Source organism: Eulemur rufifrons, chromosome 16, assembly GCF_041146395.1.
Source record: "Eulemur rufifrons isolate Redbay chromosome 16, OSU_ERuf_1, whole genome shotgun sequence".
In the NCBI taxonomy this organism is placed as follows: Eukaryota; Metazoa; Chordata; class Mammalia; order Primates; family Lemuridae; genus Eulemur; species Eulemur rufifrons.
Window position 1 is genome coordinate 88,352,744 of NC_090998.1, and position 22,874 is coordinate 88,375,617.

General features: G+C 58.4%; 1 protein-coding gene across 1 annotated transcript; it reads left to right on the top strand.

Annotated features, from left to right (window-relative positions):
• Positions 1-927: 927 nt before the first annotated feature.
• On the top strand, positions 928-22,015 carry SYNGR1 (synaptogyrin 1). The gene is made up of 4 exons (XM_069490055.1): positions 928-1,052; positions 18,128-18,365; positions 19,766-19,911; positions 21,244-22,015. The coding sequence occupies exons 1-4, from the start codon at positions 954-956 to the stop codon at positions 21,334-21,336; spliced, it is 576 nt and encodes a 191-aa protein (XP_069346156.1). The 5' UTR covers positions 928-953; the 3' UTR covers positions 21,337-22,015.
• The last annotated feature ends 859 nt before the right edge of the window (positions 22,016-22,874 follow it).

Below are 22,874 nucleotides of genomic sequence, written 5' to 3' on the forward strand. Positions count from 1 at the left end.
GATCCGCCTCGGAGCCAGCCCTGGAAGGTGGCTCTTGCCCCCGCAGCGAGCACTCCTCCATTCAGCCTCAAGTCTCCACTGTGCAGCCGCATACCTGGAGCTCTAGCCCAAGCTGTGATAGGGTGATGGGGACTGGGGTCCATTTATTGAGCACCTACTGTGTGTTCAGGCCCTTGGATATTTACTGAGCACCTACCTGTGTGTTCAACAGTGAATAAGATAGACAAACTTACAAAGGAGACGATGAACAAGTAATTACATAATTAATTACTAGATTAAGGAAAGGGGCCATTGCTGGGTGGGAGGTCGGGGAGAGGAAGTCGTACAAAGAATTTACTGCCCTTCTTCAGCCTCCGCCGCGGTGCCAGGGCCCTCCAGGCTGCGGGGGAGGGGTGCGCAGACCCAGGGACGCACATGACGTCATCGTAAGAGCCAGGTGGAAAGGTGGTCCTGGGAGATGGGGGTTGCTTAGGAGGGCCCTGAGAGAGGGTTGTTCATTCATTCGTTCGACACCTCTCGTGCGGCACCTACTGTGTGCCAAGCACCCTCTGAGGAGGACGAACGCGGCTCCTGCCCTCTCACTGTATTTGGGGCGACGGGGCGACAGATCGACAGGAAACAGGCGGCGACGCTCGAAGGGGCCGTGGCGCGGGGCAGGGAGGGCGGCCGCCGGGAGCCGGGGACACGTCCCGCACTTGCAGCGCACACACCCCCTCCGCCTTCACTGTGCAAAGAGGTCACCGCGCTAGCGACAAGCGCGCCCCCGCGAACGAGGGCGCGCTCCGCCCAGCCCCCAGCCCGTGCCCCGCGAGCTGCGCCCGCCGCGCACGACGCCCCCTCGCGGGACTCCTGGGCCGCGCCGGCCGCGCGCAGGGGAGGGGGCGGGGGCGCCGCGCACGCGCACCGGCCGGCGGCGCGCGCCGAGCGGGGGGCACCGCGCGGGTGCAGCCACGATGGAAGGGGGTGCGTACGGAGCGGGCAAAGCCGGGGGCGCCTTCGACCCCTACACCCTGGTCCGGCAGCCGCACACCATCCTGCGCGTCGTGTCTTGGGTAAGGACGGGCCAGGTGACCGGGCCAGGCGGGGGGTGGGGTGTAGGCAAGGGCGGCGCGCCCGGACCGACCCTGACCCCCCACCGGGCCTCTGGCAGGGGCGCGGCATCGAGCTGCGAGCTGCCCTGTCGGCGGTGCAGGCACCCTGTGCTCCTCCTTCTCGGGCCCCGGGCGGGGTCCTAGCGCTTGCGGGGGGCCCCGCTCCCGGATCCCTGGTTTTCCGGGGCCCCCCATTTGTGCGACCCCCTCTCCACCCCATCGCTGTGACCTCCCGGCAGCGGCTATGCAGCTAGAGGCTCTGGTAGCGCGGCCGCCCGGGCGGGACTGGGGACCGTGGGGATGGAGCCCGGGTTTCAGGTGGCCTTTTTGGGGGTGGATCAGGGCGTGGGTTATCTCGCTGGAGTGCACGCCGCTCCTGCCATGGACGTTCGAGGAGGAGAGGGCAGGGAACTGGGCATTTATTGCCTTGCCCGGACTGTGTGGAGCGAGGAATCGGGAGCTGCATACCTGGCTTCCACCCGGGAACCGCCTCTCCTTCTCCGCGTGACCTTGGGCTGGGAACCACCCAAGAAATGGTCACGGGAAATGAGGAATTCAGTTTCGAGGTGGAGAATGTCACCTCCTCCCTCATGCCTTAGTTTCCCGATTTATAGAGAGGGCGAGAGGAGCCTCCTTGAGGCCACCTTCGGCTCTGACATTTCATGAATCTGCAACACCCTCACCCCCAACATATACCTGGGTGCCTATAGGGATGTCTTGGAGAAGGAGGACCCCCTCCTGTAGTGAAAAGCAGAGAGGCCTGTCCTGGGCCTCCCATGGTGGGGGGCTGTGCAGAGGGCTGAGCGGGCTTCTTGTTCAGACTTGGTAGGGTTGGGACAGAGCCAGTGAGCACAGAAGGAGGGGTTCCTGTGGCCTGGGCAGTGCCTCAGGGGCAGAAGGTCTGCTGGGGCTCCCTGGAGTCGGCTGGCCACCACCCAGACCAAAAGGGCCTGGATGGGGGCTGCTGGGCAGGAGCACTTTCGGGGACCCCAGGGGGCTACACCTGAGGCTAGCTGAGATCTCCAGGTGCTCAAGCTCCCCCCTTTCCTAGGTTTTCAGGGCTCTATTGGGGTCTGGTGGGTAGGATAGCCAGCCAGGGAGAAAGAGAGCTACTTCCTTTGTCAAGAAACATTGAAACCTCCTCCTGGAGCCACAGAAAGGGTGACCATGTTTAAACCCCTTTCTTCTCATATGTCTGGCAGACGGGGAGCTCTTTGAGGGCAGGGAAGCCAGGGTCTGTTAGTGTCCCAATGCCTTCACAGGGCCTGGCACTCTGGCACATCCATGAGGGTTTGTGGCACTGAATTCATTCATCCAAGTCAGTCTCCAGCCCCGACAGAGGCCCTGATAGGCCCTTGGCAAAGGCGGGAGCCCTGGAGGGCACCTGCCAGCTCAGGTGGGCCTGCTGTGTGCATTGCTCTCTTCTGCCAGACCCTGGGCCTCTGGCTCAAGGGGGAAGCCACTGGCTCTGAGGGGCCGTGGGCATTTGTCTGCTTGGGTCATCTCTGCCTGTGATGGCTTCATTTAGCAAAGCTCTATTGAGTCTGCGGGCCCGGAGGGAAGATGGCATGACTCAGACACAGCCCTCGAGCTCGGGGAGCCCAGTCCCACTGGGGAGTGAGCCAGGTGCCCTCAGGCAGAGGTGGGAGAGCCAGGAGAGGGGTCTCCCTGCTGTGGAATCAAAAGTTTCGTAGAGAAGGTGATATCCATTTAGGCCAGGAGGCATGAGGAGCGTTTACACATGTATACAGCAGGTGAGAGGGTGTGGAAAGTAGGAGGAAGGAAAAGCAACTCTGATTGAGCACCTACTGTGTGCCAGGAGTTGCCCAGCCAGTTCTCCTAGCACATCAGGAAGCCAAGGCTCAGTGAGGCCAAGTGCCTGGCCCAAGGTTCCCGAGCGTATCAGTGGCAGATGAACACTCGAACCCAAGTCTTCCTGTCTCCAAAGTACAGTGCTTCTCCCTGGGCAGGGAAGAGTGTGGAATGCTGGAATGTCAGGATTGGAAAGGACACAGAGCTTGCCTGGGCCAAGCCCCCTCCAGTGCCAGATCCCTCCATGACCCCCCAGCCCTGCTCACACACGACACAAGGCGCTCACTACTTTTGTCTGAGCAGAAGCATCCCATACGGGCCGATTGACACCTTTAAAAAGTAGTTTTTTTTCTGATCATTAAAATAATACCTGCCAGTTATTGGAAAATATAAAAATCACACGTGATGGTTGCACAACAATATGAATGTACTTAAATACCACTGAACTGTGCACTTAGAAACGGTCACGATGACTTATGTTCGGTGCATTTTACCAAAATAGAAAAAGTTTAGGGGGAACGATCACATGACATCACCACTTAGGGAGGGCTACAGTCAACAAGGTGCTGTGTCTCTTCGGATTTTTTTGAAAACCATGTGGTGCACCGAGCCATTTCAACACCCAGCTGATGGATGCAGCCGGCACCTGCTCTTGGCCCTCGCGCTGCTCTGCACACCACAGCGTCTGGCAGGTGGCAGGCTTCACCCTGCGGCAGGTGAAGCCTGAGATCCTGGGCTAGGGTGACCAATTTGTCCTGGTTTGCCAGGACTTTCCTGCCTTTAGCACTGAAAGTCCCAGATCCCAGGAGCCCCTCAGTCCCAGACAAACTGGGCTGACGGCTCCCAGTATCCAGGACTCCTCCCGCACCACCCAGACCCCTGCCACAGCCCTGGAGGGGCCTACCAGTGTGTGCTCATGGACTTCTGATTTTGTAAAATTTGTGAAAGAAAGATTGTTTTCTGTAGTTTTTTCCAAAAGAGCACCCACAAACTGTGTTAGCTTCATGGCCTCACCAAACCTGGACCCACCCTGGAACCTGAGTCCCCTGAGTCCCCAGGCCTGGCTGGGCAGAAGCAGGACCTCCAGGACCTGGCTTGTTGTTCTTTTTTTTTTTTCTAAGAGATGGGCTCTTGCCATGTTGCCCAGGCTGGTCTCCACCTCCTGGCCTCAACCCATCCTCCTGCCTCAGCCTCCTGAGTAGCTAGGACTATTGGCATGAGCCACCATGCCCAGCATAGCTTGTCTCTTGACTAAGGCTTTCTCAGCCCCTGGTGTCATCACTCCCTGCACCCCCATCCCTGGGTTGGGCCAGACCAGACCTGACCCTCTCTGCCCTGGGCTGAGTAGGGGACGGCTGAGTTGGGACATTGTCCAGGGCAAGCTCAGAGCCGCTGCCTCTGACTCAGGATTCGTGGGAAATGGGGCAGTGCTGGCTGAGGGGACAGAAGATTGGCTGCCACTCCTGGCTCCCCCAGGCCACAGCTGTGACCTTCAGCAAGTGTCCCCTCCCGAGCCTCTGTGCCGCCGTCTCGCCCTCTGCACGAGGAGGCTGGCTTAGGTCAGAGGTGCCCGATCGATCGCTCCGTGACTACAGCCTGTCAGTGACTCATTTCTTTGTTCTCCAGCAGATGGGCAAAAAGGAGTTACAGCCAGGAGCTAAATTGATTTGGTATAAAAGACCACCTTTTATTTGGAATTTTTGTTCTTTTTTGTGGGGCTGAAATGACTTATGGGGAGAGAATATCAGTGCTGATAGAAGAGAGAGGTTTTTTTTTTTTTTTTAATGCTCTGTTTTGGCAAAATAAAATGATAAAACATTTGAAATTTTGCCATTTTCAGGGATAATCTTTTAAGGGCTTTGGCTGTTACACCCCATGGTTCTGTAAGTAGGGTGCTATCTTTCTCCCCACTTTATAGACCACAGAGTTAAGGCTCAGCCAGGAGAAGTGACTCACACTAGCTCAAGGCCTGGGACTGTAGAGCTGTGTTTGAACCCGATCTACAGGGCCGCACCCGCCATGCACTGCTGTGGCTTCCCTGCCTGGGTCACAGTGTCACTAAGGGTGGCTTGCAGGTGCATCTTTCCAGCCCCATTTTTATCACCTCCCCCCAGTCATCCCAAGTGAACACTGGGTAAAAAAGCTGAACTTGTTTTGTTAATAAAGCAGCTTCAATCAAGATGAGAACCTCTCAGCCTGTTTGCTGTGCCCCCGCCATTCTATGTAAAAATTCTGGAGCTGCTGTGGCGGGGGCAGGGGGTCCAGGGCGGAGACAGCCTCTGGCAGGTTCTGATGTTCATTCATTCATTCCGTAAATACCAAGTCCCCGGCACTCCTGGTCCAGTGAGAACTGGGTGGAGTCGGCAGGCACCGTCCAGGAGGCTCCGGACTCTACTAGGAGGGAATCCAGAGGGGTGACCCAGGAGAGGCCTTGGATGACAGACTCACAGCTGGCCCTCGTCTGAGGGCAGTGGGAAGCTGGAGAGGAATCTGGAGCAGGAAAGAGGTGTGTTGCAGAAGCTCGTGTAGAGGCTTGGTCTCGGAGAGGGCTTTGCCGGCAGGTGTCCTGGCCGGAAATCTGCAGTCACATCCAGCCTATCCTCTCCCGGCACCCGCGTGGCCCTGTCCCTTAAACTGGAGGTGGGTCCATGGCCCTGGGTTGGCATCTAGGCTGACCGCCTTGGAATTTTCCTTCCTCTTCACCTGCCCGTGGCCGTCTCTTGGGTCAGCAAGGAGACCTGTAGGAGACGATTGACTTCTGCCACATGTCTTGGACACTTCCTCAGGTACAGGGGCAGCTCAGGGGATTGGGGAGCCTAGGAGAGCCTGGGGCTTGGTGTCAAGAGCAGGACCACCGGGCGGGACCTTGGAAAATCTCCGCCTCTCTAAGCCTCAGTTTCCTCACCTGTAATGTGGGATTGGAGGGCCTGGGTTTGGGGAGGCCTGGGAGGGTGTGCAAATGCCAGTTTAAAAGGCCTGTCATACATCTGTCATGCTGGGTTTTGTTATCCCCACCTCAGATGAGAAGCTGAGGCCCAGAGAGGTTAACTGGGGTCACTGGGATCCGAGTCCATGGCCCCTGCTCCAGGGAGTCCCCAGCCTCCTGGGAGTCCCACATGACCAGCATGTGCAAAGCCCTGAGGCAGGGCTGGGCCTGGGGAAGGGAAAACAGAGGCTGGGGAGGGAGGGAGAAGAGGAAGAAAAGCCAGGAAGAGGAGGGAGGGATGAAGGGGAGAGGCAGATGGCAGGGCAGTTGGAGAGAGCCACACTTGGCACTCAGACCGGAAGAACCAGCTGTCCAGTGGGAGGGGAGGCGGAGCAGGCACTGGGAGGTGCCTTGGGCCCGAGACCTGAGGCTGTGTTCTGCACTGTCAGACTCTGGCTGGCGACTCTGGTGTGAGCAGATGCCGGTGCTCTCCTGGCCTCAGTTTCCCAATCTATCAGATGGGAAAAGGATAGTTGGATTGCACTGGTGGTTCCCAACCTTCCCGCCTTGAAGAACCCCACTCTTGCTCCTAGTGGACTCTAGGCTGGAACTTTTGGATTGTTGGTCTTTAAAGAAGTGATATCAAGAACTAGCCCCCTGGCCAGGGACGGTGGCTCACGCCTGTAATCCTAGCACTCTGGGAGGCCGAGGCAGGCGGATCGTTTTAGCTCAGGAGTTCTGAGACCAGCCTGAGCAAGAGCGAGACCCCCTCTCTTCTAAAAATAGAAAGAAATTATATGGACAGCTAAAAAAAATATATATATATATAGAAAAATTAGCCGGGCATGGTGGCACATGCCTGTAGTCCCAGCTACTCGGGAGGCTGAGGCAGGAGGATTGCTTGAGCCCAGGAGTTTGAGGTTGCTGTGAGCGAGGCTGACGCCACAGCACTGTAACCCGGGCAACAGAGTGAGACTCTGTCTCAAAAAAAAAACTAGCCGCCATGCTCTGGGGGGCCTGCAGCAGGGGGCTGGACCCCAGGTACGCGCGCGTGTGCGCAGAGTGTCAGCTGGGGCCTGGCAGGGCGGCCGTGCGTGCCCTGTGTTTCTGGGCAAACCCCCCCTTCCAGGGATGGAGTTTTGCTCAGCTCCCCTCTGCGGGGGAGGCAGGTGCCAGGTGAAGGGGTCTTTGGGGCAAGGGGAGGCTATTTGGCTGGGACAGCCCCAAGCTATGTGATTCGGGCTGTAATCACGTAGGAACCCCAACAAGCTGAGCCTCAAGTACCTCACAGTCCAGGGGGCAGGAGGACATGGCATGTGTCCCCAAGTCCTCACCCTCCTCAGAAATGCCCTCACACCTTTTATAAATTGCACTGTAACACAACCTCCCCTGGACCGTGCTTCCCACAGCCCACTCGGTGGGGGCCGTTTTTACCCTCAAACCTCCCTCTGCTGGGCGGCAGGTAGGGCAGGGTCCCCCTGGCTCCTGAGGCCACTTCCAGTCCGGTCTCCCCCAGCTTGGAATGTCACACCAGGCCTAGGTCGCCCACTCTCCTTCGTGCTAAGCCAGCTCCAGGTCACTTCGCCTGTTTCTCAGAGGTCCCCACCCGTGGCGTGGCATCTGCTCTCTCCAGTACCACTCCTGCCTTTAGTCCTGGTCATTGCAGTGTTGCTGCCCTGGCCTCCCCTCCCCCCACAGTCTCATCATCACCACCCTCAGCTGCTGTCACCAGCCAAACTCTAGGCCTGGCTGGGCCACCGCACTCCCTGGTCCTCCTTCCAGGTGTCTGGCTCTCCCCGCCCCTCCTGCCTTTCCACCTGATCCCAGTTATCCTTGGGCCTGGGGCCTCTGAGCCCCTGGCCCTCCCCTGTGCACCGGCCCCCACCCCTGTCCCTGTGCCCCTCCAGCTTGGATTCCAGTGGCCACGTGCTCGGCTCCAGCCCTTCTGCTGTGCGTTGCACTCACCCGGCACAGCTCTGGGCAAGCCCAGTCCTGAGCCGACCCCCCAGTTCTGGTGGCCCAGGCCAGCCTGGCCATGGCTGCTAGAGCCTGTCTCCTTCACCTACTCAAGGGCACAGGTCCGTGGACTGGCTCTGCCCCTGTCTCTTTCCCGGCGGCTTGCAAGTGTGCGTTAGTGCCCCATCTTAGAAGGACGCTCCTTTGCCAAGAGAGTGGCTGCTTGTCACCGTGTCCGGGGTTTCTCCCATGTGCGCCCCCGGCAGGCTTCCCCTCCCCCCTTCATCTTTTCAAGATCACCCTGACTTTCATGTAGCCAAATCCTGTGGCCGGTTGCTATGAATGGATCTCAGTGGCATCTGGCAGGCAGTGCGAGGTTTGTACGTGCTCCCCTTGAATCCAGACAGCCACAGACGTGGACCCCCTGTCCATCTCCTGTTTAATATGCATACATACATCTTGCGTGTGTGCTGGATGCGGGGCCTGGTCTTCCGCAAGGCTCACAGTTTGGTAGAAGGAAATGTGGCCGAGAAGCCAGTTAAAATACGGAGGTGAGTGCAGACCCCGAGAACACTCACTCGGGCTCTGGGACAGGGAGGCGACAAGAGTGTTGAGATGAGAGGGCTGGAGCCAGCCAGGCAGGAAGGGGGAAGGAGTTCCAGGCAGAAGGAACAGCATGGGCAAAGGCCGGAGGCCTGGCAGAGCTGTGATGAGGCTGCCGCCCCTGCCAGCCTCAAGCTTGAAGGCAGGGACTAGTTTGTCATATCCCAGGGCAAGGACGGTTCCTGGCATCTCTTAAGGGCTGAGTGAGGGGGGAGTTGCACCGATCTTTCCTTCTGCTCCCACCGTCCTCTTCATTCCTTTCTCTTAGTCTTCAGGGCCTAACTCCAGTATCACCTCCCTCATGAAGCCTTCCCAGACTCCCCTCCAAGCCTTCATTCTCTTCCCTGCTTCCCTGTTCTCTTAGTGGGTAGCTATAAGAATTCTCAGAGCAGGGGCTTTTCCCCTTTTGTCTTTTTTCTCCTCTATGGGGTGAGGCAGGGCCTGAGACTGGATTATTTCCCTGAAGACCTGGAATTTCCACAGAGGGAGAGAAACTGAAAACGTCAGGCGTGTAGGGGCAGGTGGGGCAGAGGCAGGCACTGGGGTGAGGAAGAGCAGAAAGCACTGGGTGGTTAACCCACTCTTCTCACCAGCTGAGGGACCTCCCAGAGCCTCAGTTGCCCCATCTATAAAATGGGCCCAGCAATGCCTACCTCACGGGGATTTTGGGGGTGCAAGTGAGGTCCAGGCTATGAAGGGCTCCTGCAGAGTTTGGTGTTTGCAACCCTTTTCCAGGTGGTGATGTTGCCCCACCCCGCCTATGAAAGAGCAGAGGTAGCAGGACCTGGGGTGAAAAGGGACCTGGGGCGTAGGAGGTTACTGGTGGCAGTCCAGATACTTCCACCACTGAGCGTGAGGCCCTGGGCCAGTCAAGCAAGCCCTCTCCGGGGCTCAGTCTCTCCCTCCCTAATGAGGTTCCAGGGCCCCTGGAGGTTATGCGGAGAGACCACCTGGGCGCTCGAGAGATCTCAGCACCTCGGGGAGGCCGGGTCGGTTCGCCCAGGTCCTGCCCGGCAGAACCCACCCGCTACCCCCACAGCTGCGAGTGCGCAGGGACAGCTTGCGGGAAGATTACGGCTTAATCCCCAGCAGGTCACTTCCAAGGCTGCAGGATGGGGTGGGGGGGGCAGGGAAGGGGGGGAGCCTGCAAGCCCCACCCACCCTCCTTGCCTGCTCTGAGTGAGGCTCTTCAGGAAGCCGAGGGGCCATCACGCGTCTGTGCGCTGGCTTCGGCCGTTTTCCTCACATGACCCTGGGGGGAGGCAAGGCCCCACTCCTGTTAAGGGGGGCCCTTGGCAGCCTGACTCATCTCTCAAAGCATGACTGCTCCTTTGTCCCCAGGGCCCAGGAGGCAGCACTGAGGGCCGACAGGGATGCTGGCAGGCAGGGTTCAGCTCATGTGGAGAGGACTCGGCTGCCCCCTTGTTAGGGAGTGAGCGCCCTGTGGTCAGGGGTGTGCAAGTAGAGGCACAAGCCAGGGATGCTGAGGAGGGAATACTTTCTCCCGACTCCTGTGCTGCCTGTGACTCCCTGTCTGTCCAGCTTGCTGTTCGCACCCCTCGAAGCCTTTCCTGACCCTCCCTCTGGGGCTGGGGGAGAGACATACACCCAAGAACTGAACCAGTGAATAGGAAAGAAGTTCTATGACAATGTTTCAAGAAAATGAATTGGGGTATTGGAGAGTACCATAGATCTGGGCATCTGGAACGGAGGAGGGCTTCTCTGAGGAGGTGTCTTTTTGCCTTGAGGCTTGAATGTTGAGAAGGAGCCAGCTGTGGGAAGATCTAGGGAAATTTAGACATCTCTGGCAGAGGGAACAGCCAAGTGCAAAGGCCCTGCGGCAGGAACAAGCTTGGGAGGGCGAGATAGGAGAGTGGGAGGAAAAGAGTTGCAGAGGAAGACAGGACTCCAAGGGTGTGGTGAGGAGCAGGACTTCACTGTGGGAGCAGGGGCAGGCATCCAGGCATCCAGGGGTTTAGAGCAGGGGGTGATATGCCTGACTCGGGTTTAAAGGGATCGTCTGGCTGCCGTGAGGGGACACACAGAGGCTGCTGCCATTGCCTGCAGAGAGGCAACGGGGTCTGCACCAGGGTGGGGACTCGGAGTAACCTGAGAGTTTTCTAGGGGAGGTTGAAGCAACAGGCCAGACCGTTGGGCTGGATGGGGTTCTGGGGTGAGCCCAGGACCAGGGCCTGAGCTGGGTGGGAGCCAGTGCACAGCTGAGGGGTGGCTTGAGGTCCCTTGGCAGGCTGAGAGCCTGGGGGTCACTGGAGGCGAGACCAGTGGTCCAAAGAGAGGGGCCTCGGTGCTGTCTGAGGGTGATGGACTTCATCCTCAGCCCTGGGAGGGACTGGGGAGGTTTGGGGCTGGTGGGACCCCTTGGCTGCTGCCTGGGGACTGCCTGGAGGGGCCAGAGAGGGGCTAGAGGTGGCCAGTGACTGGCTGCCTGCTGCTTTTGCAGGGCAGGCCCAGGGCTCCTCCCAGACGCCCAGCTAGGGAGCAGATGTTCCTGCACAGGGCGAGGTGGACGGCGCCATTTGGAGCTGGAGGGACAGGCGCTGCGGGCTCCAGATGTCATCTCTCTGCAGCTCGTCTGGGGGAGCCCAGTATTTGTTTAAAGATGTTTAAAGCCAGGCCATTGGGAGGTTCCTAGTGGCACAGCAGTGACCTCAGCCACCCCCACACTGGCTGGGTACAGCTCTCCCCAGAGCCCTGATTAGCCAACACCCAGGCACACCCTGCCGGCCTGTCTGCCGAGTGGAGACGCCATCTGGTCCCTCAAGTAAAGGCTGCCTGACCCCTCCTGTGCTGCAGGTGGGACCCAGGGCTGGGGACAAGCAGGCATCCCTCCTTGGTCTCATGCTGATGCTAGAGTTCGGGATTCTGGAATTTGCTGCTTCATGGGGAGGCAGCTGGACATAGAGGTGCTGGAGGGGGCAGGCCTGAGGGTGGGGGCGCCGGTGTCCCTGCTTACCTGCTGCGGGCCAGCTAGAGGCCAGGTCCCTGTGAGCCTCAGCTTCCCTCTGTGACCTGGTCTAAGGAAGACTGCTTTGTGAGGACGTTTTGGGTTTATTTTTTCCTGCAAGGGTTTTGGGGAGGGTTAAATGAGATGATTTTTGTCAGGTGCTTACCATCGCCTTTGGGCTGGCCCAGGGGCTCCAGGCAGAGACAGACCCATAAATAAGACCCAGGAGTGTGTGAGGGTCCCGTCGGGGAGAGGACTGGGCAGGTGGGTGTGTCTGAAGGTGTTTGGGAGTAGCCACACCCCTGCAGGCTCTGGGGGGTGAGGAGGAGGGGTTCACTCCTATGTGAAAGAGGGAGCTGGGAACAGCAGGTGCAGAATTATTTAATATCAAACAGCCCCCTGGGGTGGCTGAATAGGGCAGGGGGAGGGGGACAGCTGAGGCCAGGGTGGTCACAGAGGTCTTGGTGCTGCTGGGTCTCTCTTTCTGAGTGTCTCTGAATCTCCTAGCCCCAGATCCTGAAACTCCAAGATTGTGAGATTCCTTCAGAATTGTTTTTCTGAGTTTGACATAGATCTGCACCAAGCACCATCTGGAATCTGTTTTTAAAAAGACCCAGGATTGGATTCTAAAGAGGGTGGAAAACAGCAAAGAGGCTTGGCCGGATTACCTTGGTGCCTTTTTTTAGCGTTTTCTTTAGCTCCAGGGAAGCTTGTTTTTCCCATGCCTGCCTGTGGCCAGCCGCCTCCCTAGGTCCTCCCCTGGCCGTCACCTCCATCCTCTGCAGACCTGTCTGCCTTCCCCGTGGCAGATCCACTTGTTAGATGAATTTCCCCCAGTGCCCCGGCTGCTCTGGCCAGTGTAGAATTTCATTCCGGTTTAATTTCCAATTCTCCAGTGGCTGCTTGCGGCTGCTCTGTGTGCTCCTTGCTGTCCCTGCGGATCTGGCCTTAGCAAGGCACCCAGGGAGGCTGCCTGGCACTGGGCACCAGCTTTGGATCCAGAGAGACTCAGGTTCACATCTCAACTCCACCCCGACCAGCTGTGTGACCTGGGCAGGTCCCCAAATGGGGCTCTAAAATGGGAATGAGAATAGCAGCCTAGTGGCGTGGAGGGCGTCTATTTCAGTGCACAGAGCAGCCCCTGAGTGAGCCCCTTCCTCCTCCTGCAATCTGCCAGGTGTGAGGACCAGGAACCTGAGGCCCACATCCTGTTCTTGGGTCTCCCCCCTCGGGGTGGGAGACAGCAGCTAAATGGAGAAGGTAAACTGTTGGCGCAGAGATGAGCAGAGAGAGTCCTGCAGGGGGTTCAGGAGACTGCAAGGGACCAGCAGTGTGTCCTTGGTGATGTTTCTTCCCTTCCCTGTGCCTCAGTTTCCCTGTCTGTAGACCAGCGGGCCTGCAGGGCTGTGGCATCTTCAGGGGCGTGGCTCTGCTGCCCGTTATCCGCAAGCCCGGAACCCACCGACTGCCTCCAGCACCTGCTCTTTGCTCTCCTCACTCCGAGGCTGGTCTGTCCACAGATTCTGGTGGCTCTACCTTCATTGTATATTCAGCGCCCCACCCCCACCGCTTGGCCCGTCCCCACCTGGGTGCTGCGGTAGCTCCTGGCTGGGATTCTACCTTCACCTTCGTCCCTGCGGGCTTTTCTCTCTGTGGCAGCCGGTGGTTCTTCTCAAGCCTGAGTCATGTCAAGTCACACGGCTGCCCGAAAGCCCGCAGCAGCTCCTGAGCGCCCCATGACCCTCATGGCCCTGGGGCCAGCCTCTGCCTACCTTGGTGCCCTCACCCCTGCCGCGTCTCCCTCACTCACTCTGCTCCAGCCGCGCTGGCCTCCGTGCTGCACCCCACACGCCGAGCCCGCCTGCACCCCAGGGCCTTTGCACTCAGGGCTGCCCCTTCCTGGAGCCACCCCAGGGCCTTTGCACTCAGGGCTGCCCCTTCCTGGAGCGTCGTCTCTCAGGTATCTGCAGGGCACGGGTCCCTCACTTTGGTCGGCTTCTGCTCCAAGGTCACTGCATCAGAGGCTCCCTGGCCACCGTGCCTGTCTCCTCTTGTGCCGCTTTATGCTTCTTCGTGACACCTGTCGGGATTGTGTACACATCTGTCTCCCTCGGTGAGAATAGGGTCCTGACTTGTCTTGTTCCCAGCTGTGCCCTCGGCCTCCGCACAGGGCTGCCACCTACGAGGTGCTCAGGAATGTCGAATGAGCGAACGGCTGACGCAAGCCCCAGTTCTCTGGCTGCCAAGCAGAGGGTCCTCCTGGCAGCTCACGCCCTCCGCTCCACCAGACATACACGGCAGAGCTAGCTATAGCTCACACGGATCGCGGGGTAGGAACAGTCTTTCAGGGAGGAAACCATCAAAAGAGGCCGGGCATGCAAAGTGGGGGAAATGGACAGAGGTGAGGCCCCAGGACAGGTGGGCGGGGGTGGCAGTGGGAGCCACTGCAGGGTGGGGGCAGATCGGAGGGGGCAGGACCAGTGAGAAGGGGGCTGTGAGCCACAGAGCCAGACCTGGTCACCCCCCTGCCAACCTCCCCCGACCCCCGACAAGACCCCACCACAGCCTCCAGGCCTTGTTCCCTGGTGACTGTTCCAGCCACGCTCCTTCCCACCCCATCGCCAAAACCTTTTCCTGCCTTTGGCCTTCGCACTCTCTGCTCCTCTGCCTGAACACGCTTCCCCCAAATCTTTGTGGGGCTCCTGCTGCAGGGCTCCCCAGGGACTGTCCTTGCCTTAGCGATCTATTGCGCTTGGTTGGTGTGGGCATTCTCACTCCAGGCCACGTGCGTTCCTGCCTGCGCCGCCTTGTGCAGTCCTCACAGTGCACCCGTGCTTTCCATGCTGCTGTTGCCCCTACTGGGCAGATGCGGGAGCAGAGGCTCAAGAGGTTAAGTTCGTTGCCCAAGGTCACCCCCCTGGTCAAGTGGCCAAGTTGGTCAGTGAGCCCAGGGCATGTGACCCGGACCCCTGCCCGCCCCGCGGTCAGCTCCCACAGCGGGGTCTCCTCGGACTCCACTTGCTGCCTCTCCCGGCACAGCGACAGGTGCCGAGAAACCTTTGCCCTGTGATGAAAGCCTGACCAAGACGGGTGTCTGTTGGAGCTGTGGAGACACGGGGCCCCGCCCTGTCCCTCCGAGGGTGTTTTGATCTTACTCTGCACCGTCTTGGGGACACATCGTCTCCAGCACTTTCCTCTCCTCTCTCCGGGGACTCCCCACCTCTCTCGCACAAGAGGGCCCAGTCTTAATGGTTCCTCTGCTGCTGTCCCCAAGGCCTGAGCTTCTGCCTGCCTGTTTCCCCTCCCACCTCCCTCTGCCCTTGGGGAGCCCAATATTCTTCTGTTTTTAGAAGGGGATCCATACCTGTTTCCACCACTGGAAAAATGGGGTCTCCTCCAGCCCCTGGGGAGCACATGTTTGTGGGGAAGTATTGCTCAAGAGGGGCCTTCTTAGAGTAATTCCTCCCTTCCTGGGGCCTCTAGAGAGGAAATGAACCCTCACTAAGCTCCTGTGAGGCACTGCTCTGCTCTGGGTACTGCTGCAATTCTCCCATCAGGCCCTGAGGGGAGGTTAATTTTCACAGAGGACCAATCTGAGGCTCAGAAAGGTTAAGTCACTTGCCTGAGACCACACAGCATGAGCTGCAGGCCTCTGATTAGAATCTGGTAGGTCTGCATGACTCCTCATTGTCTGAAGTCTCTCTCAATCAAGAGGCTTTCTGTTCTGCTGGTTTGGTAACATCTGGTGACATCCGGGACTAGACCTCAGGTTCCTGACCTGGCAGTTTTCTGGTAGGAGCCCTGGACTTGTCATAGTGCACAGGTCCAAGGGGCTGCATGTTGGCAGTCTCTAGAGCGGTGCAGTCTGTGGAGTTGTGCAGTGCACGACATAGGCAGCCAGCTGTCAGAGCCTGCCTGCCTTTGCCTCCCAGTGCCCAGAGTCTACCTTGTCTGGGTTGTCAGGAGCTCAGGAGCCCCTTTGACAATTGCTTCAGTTTTCTTGTTTTGTTTTGTTGGAGACAGAGTCTCATTCTGTCACCCCAGCTAGAGTGCAGTGGCAGGATCACAGCTCACTGCAGCCTCAAACTCCTGGGCTCAAGCAGTCCTCCCCCGTCAGCCTCACAAAGTGCTGGGATTACAGGTATGAGCCATGGTGCCCCGCCTCTCTTCTCTTTAGGCCAATCCACTGACCCACCTGCACGGTTTTAAGTGGGAACCAGTAATTACTGTGGCCTTTGGTTAAAAGGGGATTGAGCCAAACTGCAAAATAAAAATATTATAAATTTTAAATGTACTGGTATAAAAACATAAAATTTATAGCAAAAAGAAGATTGACAGAAGATCAGATAGTGAAAGATTATTTTAAAATCTATTGTCTGTGGTACATCTAACAGGAAAGATTCTGTATTTTCAAGTTCAACAGAGATACACATCTGGGTAAAACATCTCACAAAAAGGCTATTTCTGAGCATAACACACCATCGGCAGGACTTTCACAGGAGGAATCACCTGGCTCCTCAGAGAGCAGCAATCTCACCTTTTACTTTGGGTCTGCTTCCTCCACACCAGAACCCTGCACCCAGAAGGTGCTCAAGGTCCTGGCTGAACCAGGACACAGCCTCACAATCCTTTCTTTTTAAAAAATTGCAGCCAAATTCACATAACATACAAGGAATCATTTCACAGTGTATAATTCAGTGACGTTTAGTGTATTCGCAGTGCTGTGCAGCTGCTACCTCTCTGCCTGCAAAACGTTTCATCACCCCAGAGAGACACCCCATGCCCATGAAGTAAGAACTCCCCACCTCCCCTCTGGCAGCCTCCCCTCTGCTTTCTGTCTCTTGCCTGGGGTGGGTATAGCGCACAAAAGAAATCCTGATTTGTTACCTTGTATGTCTGGCTCCTGTCCCTTGTTTTTTCTTTGTCTTGTTTTCAGGTTTACGCACATGGTGGCGTGTGTCAATACTTCATTCCTTTTTATGGCCAAATGGTAACGCATCACGTGGATCCTCCTTAACACGCTGTCCCTAAACCAGTGGTCTCCAAACTTGTGATCATGCCCTGCCTTCAGGAAAAATTTTTGAGTCAGTCCTCCCATTAAATGTAAATTTAGCTGGGCACAGTGGTGCCTGTCTGTCCTCCCAGCAACTCAGGAGCCTGAGGCAGGAGGATTGCTTGAGGCGAGGAGTTCAGGGCCAGTCTGGGCAACATAGTCATACGCTGTCTCTTAAAATAAGAATAATAATAATAAATGTAGCTTTATTTGTTTTTTATATATATTGCTACTGTACTAATATATTCTGTACATTATAAAATCCATGTAAAGAATAGGTATCGTCAAAAGATAATTTTAATGCTCTCATATTTTTTCCTATACCTGCCACGGAATCCCGACCCATCCTGGGCAGGGGCTATGGAAGAAAATGTGCGTGGCTCATATGGACATTATAGTTTCTTATTGCACAAAAAATGGGAAGTAAAGAGAAGTGGAAAATGGACAATAAAAGTCCCCTCCAGCTTCCGCCGCAAGCCCATCGCAGGCCACACCTGGGGCCCTGCCTCTTTGAGAGTGTGTCCGTCAGATCTGGCCTTGGCATCCTCACACGGGGAGGGAGAGGCACAACGAAAAAGCGGGAACTTTGTAGAGTCAGGTCCCCTGGCTCTGAAGCCCGCGGTGTCACTTCCATGCCTGAGCCGCAGCTGCCTGGTCTGCAGGGCGCTGGGGATGCTGAGCGCGTTAGTGAGCTATTGCTGCGCAGCACAGTGCCTCGAAACTTAGGGCTTAAAACAACAGACATCTGTTATCTCACAATGTCTGTGGGCCCGGAATCTGCCAGAGTCACAGCGCCGGCCAGGGCTGCGGTCTCCTCTGAAGGCTCAGCTGAGGGCGGGTCCACTCTCAAGCCCACTGACCGGCTGTGGGCAGGATTCAGTTCCCGTGGGCTGTCGGACTGAGGGGCTCAGTTCCCTGCTGACTGGTGGCTGGAGACGTCCCTCAGCTCCTTGCCATGTGGGTCTCTCCAAGGGGCAGCTCAGAGCACAACAGCCTTCATCAGGCAGGGGGGCAGGATGGAAGCCAGAGTCTCTTGTCTGTTAGAAATAAGTCACTCGGTCCAGCCGCTCAGGGGCAGTCGACTGCACAAAGGCATGAATGGCAGGAGGTGGGTTCCTGGGGGCCCTCTCAGCCGGCTGCCTCCCCCGTCGCGGAGGGTCATTGAGGTAGCACACGTAACACCTTGGTACCGTGCAGTGCGCCCTGCATTGGGCGGGATGGTGACTGCTGTTGTTTTCATTCATCACTCCATCCACTTGCTGGGCCTGGGTAGGAACCCGGACACGGCCTGAGACCCCAGGCCGGCCCATGGCTCTGCAGCGGGAAGGGGCACACAAGATGGGGCTGGGCACATGCCAGCATTGGGAGGAGTCAGCCTGGGGGGTGGGGGCTTGGTAGCCCCCGGGCTCCTTGTTCTGGGGGCTCAGTCCAGTTCTAGGATACCCTGGTGTCAGGGCCCAAGAAGGCTTCTCAGGGCCTGGCCGGGGGTTGGCAGGTGGGGCCGCATTTGTGGTCAGAGGCTCCTCAGTGCCTGCGGCTGAGAAAGGAAGCGATTGACCCCACCTGCCGTGTGGCCCTGAGCAAGTGGCTCTCCTCTGGGCCTCCCCTCTGAATTGCCTGCTTAACACAGGCCTTGGGGCTCACAGAGGGGCAGGCAGCAGGCTGAGGGCGTGCTGGGGGCCTGCCTGGGTCTAAGGCGCCCCCTCCCGCCCCTGTTGCAGCTGTTCTCCATCGTGGTGTTCGGCTCCATCGTGAATGAGGGCTACCTCAACAGCGCCTCAGAGGGCGAGGAGTTCTGCATCTACAACCGCAACCCCAACGCCTGCAGCTACGGTGTGGCCGTGGGCGTGCTCGCCTTCCTCACCTGCCTGCTCTACCTGGCCCTGGACGTGTACTTCCCGCAGATCAGCAGCGTCAAGGACCGCAAGAAGGCCGTCCTGTCCGACATTGGCGTCTCGGGTGAGCCCCGCCCCAGCAGGTACCCCCTCTGCACACAGTCTGCAGAGGACTGTCCCAGCCAAGGGAGGGGGCTGCCACCCTTCTGCCCATTTTCCAGATGAGGAAACTGAGCTGCAAGCAGGTGAAGGGACAGACAGGGTCACAGGCTGGCAGTAGGAGGACAGCACCAGGACGGGGCCTGAGACCCCAGAATAGCCCATGCTCCTGGGGGGAGGGGAGCCCAGGTGGGCCGGGCACCTGCCAGCCCGAGGAGTCAGCTCCTGTTTCAGTGGCCTCTTCCGCACCACCGCCCTGGTGGGGCCCCATGAGAACTGGGCAGGGGGTGACTGGACGCCCGGCACACGGTAGGGCCTGAGGGCCTCAGTCTCCCCGTTCCCCTCCCCAGCCAGACCTGGCAGGACCAGGACCTGGAACTGGGGAGCCAACCTGACCTTTGCCCTTCAGAAACGGCCTTTGGCAGAGGCACGTGACTCTGCCTGAGCCTGGGAGTCTGACTGGCGGATGCCTAGGTCAGGGGCAGAGCCACGGGCTTCAGTCTAGGCAGTGCTCTTGGCCTCTGAGCCGGGGCTGCCCCCCTGTTTCCAGGCGTGGGGCTCTCAGGATGCCAGGCTGACTGTAGGCAGTGAGGCCTGGGGCCCTTAGACTAGAAGGAACTAGAACTACCTGAAAAATCCTCAAACTTCCATAGAGCCCCAGGGTCCCTGGTAGGGCCTCTGGGAGGTGGGCTGGGCCCCAGACACCCCACCACCTTGGCCCATGCACACCATGTCCTGAGCAGCTCTGGGCTTCTCTGGGGAGACCCTAGGCACCCACAGGCTTCCACTACTAAAGTCCCCAGACTGCAGCTCTCAAAGATCCCCTCCCTAAACTCAGGGGCGTGGTGAGGCTGCAGCACACCAGGCATCGAGGCCCAGACTCGCCCCAGTCTGGTCCTCCCCTTCCCACACCCCAATTCTCCAGAGGCCTGTAGGAGGGCCGGGGCAGGGGTCCTCCCAGGAGAGCTGTGGGCCTCGGGGGTGGACTGTGGGGCCCAGGTCAGGGGTGAGGCTGGAGATCTGGGTTTGGCAGGGCTGGAGCAGCGTGGCCTGAGTTGATCGCCTCTTCTTTCTGTCTCTCCCTCCTCCTCCCCTCTCGCTGCCCCTGCTCTCCCCTGCCTGGCCCTGCCGTGCCCTCCGTGGCCTCTCTCCCCATCTGCACCTGCCTGGTCTCTCTCCTCTCCTGCACCTTCTCTTGACACGCCCCCACACACACCCCTTGTGCCTCTCCCTTTGGGGGTGGGGGAGCATGGGAGACACGCTCTTGAACTTCCCCCTGCTCCTCGGTTTCCCCGCTTTCTCCTGCTGACTTTCTCCCCCACGTGTGGTGCTGCGCCTGTTCTGCCTGGCCCTGGTGACCCCCAGCCTTCTGGGCCTTCCTCTGGTTCGTGGGCTTCTGCTACCTGGCCAACCAGTGGCAGGTGTCCAAGCCCAAGGACAACCCGCTGAACGAAGGGACGGACGCGGCCCGGGCTGCCATCGCCTTCTCCTTTTTCTCCATCTTCACTTGGGTGAGTACAGCCGCCCACAGAGCCCACACTCCTCCCCCGCCAGCTGCACCGTTGGGCTGGTGGCCTCTGGCATCGCCAGGGACTGGCTCTGCCTCCTGGAGCCCACATTTGTCCCTGCAGCTCTCGAAGCGGCCCTGCCGCCCTGAGGCTGTGGCCCTTGCCAGCAGGACAGTCGAGTGGCAACCCAGACCCTGGCTTTGGTGCAAAGCAGCCTTCCTGGGGTCATGCCCCCCCGCCACCCCCTGCAGATGGGGTTTATTGTGCCCTTTTACAGATGAGAAGGCAGAGGCCTGGATGGGAAGATGAGGCTTCAGGCTGGATGAGCCAGGCCTCGGCGTCAGGAGACCAGGTTCCCGGCAGGGCTGCCTCTAGTTTTCCCACCCTCGGCCTTCCTGTCTGTAGAATGAGGGGGTGGGATCTGGGCCAGCAGAGTCACAAAGTCGGGGGCCCCGCAGGCCCTCCTGAGAGGGCACCCTCTGCTTGGCTCCTGTTGCCATGCAGCAATGGGAACCCAGAAAGGCCAGAAATCTAAATTTTCACATGAAATCTGTTCTTTATGTGTTGCCAGTTTATTCAAGTTTAAAAAAATGTTGCGTGGGCCAGAGAAAACATGTCTCTGGGCCTGACTGGCCAGAGACTGCCCCTTGCAGGCGCTGGCCCTGAGGTCTGGAGAGCCCACCAGCACGACAGCAGGGCTGGCCCCCCTTTCCCACGGTTTCTTCTCTCCTAACCTCCCCCTGCAGAGACGCAGGTCACATCAGCTCCACCCCATCCCAAGGCCTTTCCCTTCCCATCCACAGCCCCCTCCCCTACAGGCTGTCCAGCTATCCTGGGAGACCCTTGAGGCCATGCAGGCTGCCAGACAGCCCTGTCTCCCCCATCCTTCTGGGCCTGCCCTGGGGTGACTTCTTTCTCTTTTTGAGGGCCTCTGGATATCCATTCTTTTCAGAGATACCCACCCCGAATACAATATTGGGAGCTAGAGTTTAGAGGGGAGACCTGTGGTTCAGGCCCTCCTTGGCTGCTCCAACCCTTGGTGTTCTCAAGACTAAGCAGGAAGAACCAGGTGACCCCAGGGAATCTTAGGTGAGAGAAGGCACCCCAGGAGTGGGGACCGCCCAGCCTACAGGGAGGAGTTGGGAGCAGTAAGCCCTGAGATGGGGCGGGGCTCACAGAGGAGTAGTGGGTGATTGGACAGCAAGATTTCTAGGGGCAGGTCTGAAGCACCTGACGGACAGGTGCCTGCCCAGCCTGCTGAAGCCACCTTCCCCACAGGCACCTTGCCCTTCCTGGCTCTTCCCCACTGGCCTCACCCCTGCTCTCTCCTGGCAGAGCCTGACCGCAGCCCTGGCCGTGCAGAGATTCAAGGACCTTACCTTCCAGGAGGAATACAGCACACTGTTTCCCACCCCGGCACAGCCGTAGGCCTCCCGGCCTGCAAGGCAGGGAGCCCCGTGTCACGCCCGGTGGTGAGGCTGCAGGAGCAGCCTGGTGCTGGAAATGTCCGGGACGCAGGGCGTGCAGGGCAGTGGAAAGCTGGCTTGAGGAGCCAGTTAAGATTCGCCACTTACTCATTCATTCATTGCCTTCTTCGTTTATTCTTCATGTGATCATTCATTCAGTAAACATTTATTGAGCAGCTGTTTTGTGCCTAGTGATGAATTAGCCAGGATCCCTGGCTGGGGAGCCTCCAGGCTGGGGAGGGGAAGACAAACACACCAAAATCTCCCCAGATGGACTGCCAGGGGTGTTAGGGGGCTACAGCTGGCTCCGTACACAGGCTGCTGGGAGGTGTCCAGGGTCCCAGGTGCTGAGCTATGGGCATAGGGTGATAGCCTGTCCTGCAGTGTGTAGGTGAAAGATGATCTCACTGTCCCCATGGAGGGCTGGCTGCCAGAGGGTCCTGACCTAGGGTGTTCCAGCTCTGCCCTCATGTGCTGTGTTACCCGGATAAATCTCTGGACCTCTCTGAGCCTTAGTTCACTTCCCTGAACTGAGGGGATGATCATGGATCAACCTCTCAAGGCCATGGTGCAGATTAAACAAAGGCCAGCACAGGGCTTGGCACAGGGATGCTCAATAAATGTAAGCTCTTGTTCATTCATTCACTCATTCATTTTCTCCATAATTATGGAGGTCAGCTGCGTCTCCATAATCTCTACCTTGGAAGTGATTCTCATACATTCTTCCAAAGGACTTTGGCCTTCGGATCTACAGTTTGCTCCTTGGGGCCCTCGGCTGCCTGGGTGGGAATCACCTATCTGTCCACTGTCTGCAGGAGTTAAGGAGGCAGTGGGGCACAAACAGACCCCCCAGAGCAATGCCTCAGCCTTGCTCGGGGCTGAGCACACAGAGAGTGAGCTTCCTGGCTCTGGAGGTATACAAGAGCAGACTGCTTGCTGCACATTGGAGATGCTGTGGAGAGTGTACCTGCTCTGAGAAAGTGGGACCAGGTTGAGCACCAGGTCCCTGGGCTCAGCAGAATGCCCAGCCTCCCGTCTGCAGCCCAGTCCAGCAGGGACCCAAGGCCCTGCTTTGCTCCTGTCTTGTGGCCCCTCGAAGTGGTTGGCCACTGGAGGCCTTGACTTACTGGGGGCAGAGGGCTGACCAAGGAGACAGTACTCGGTGCCTACAGCTGGTGGCCTCTCCCTGGAAGGGTCTGCAGAGGTCATCTGCTTCAGCCCTCTGCCCCTGTGCAGGACACCAAGCCTGGACAGTGGAGCCAGGGAGCTTGGGGAGAAGGAGGTCACAGACATTGCTGTCAAGGATTCTGTCTCTGAGCCCTTGCGGGCTCACCGTTGGCTCAAGGGTGCCCTCCGGGAGCTCTTTAGCTCCAGCATCTGAGCCCCCAGCAGCCGCGACCTCTTGCCAACATAGTGGGAGAACCCCAGAGCGCCACACCTTGTTCTCAGCAGCCTCCGGCTCTGCCTCCCCCAGGCCCCTGGCACTTTGCTTTAAACAGC

Excerpts from the sequence above, each read along its gene's own strand:
- SYNGR1 (XM_069490055.1), top strand. The coding sequence starts at position 954 with ATGGAAGGGGGTGCGTACGGAGCGGGCAAAGCCGGGGGCGCCTTCGAC. Across the intron at positions 18,366-19,765 it reads GTCCGACATTGGCGTCTCGG|CCTTCTGGGCCTTCCTCTGG; the intron begins GTGAGCCCCGCC and ends GGTGACCCCCAG. Across the intron at positions 19,912-21,243 it reads TTTTCTCCATCTTCACTTGG|AGCCTGACCGCAGCCCTGGC; the intron begins GTGAGTACAGCC and ends CTCTCCTGGCAG.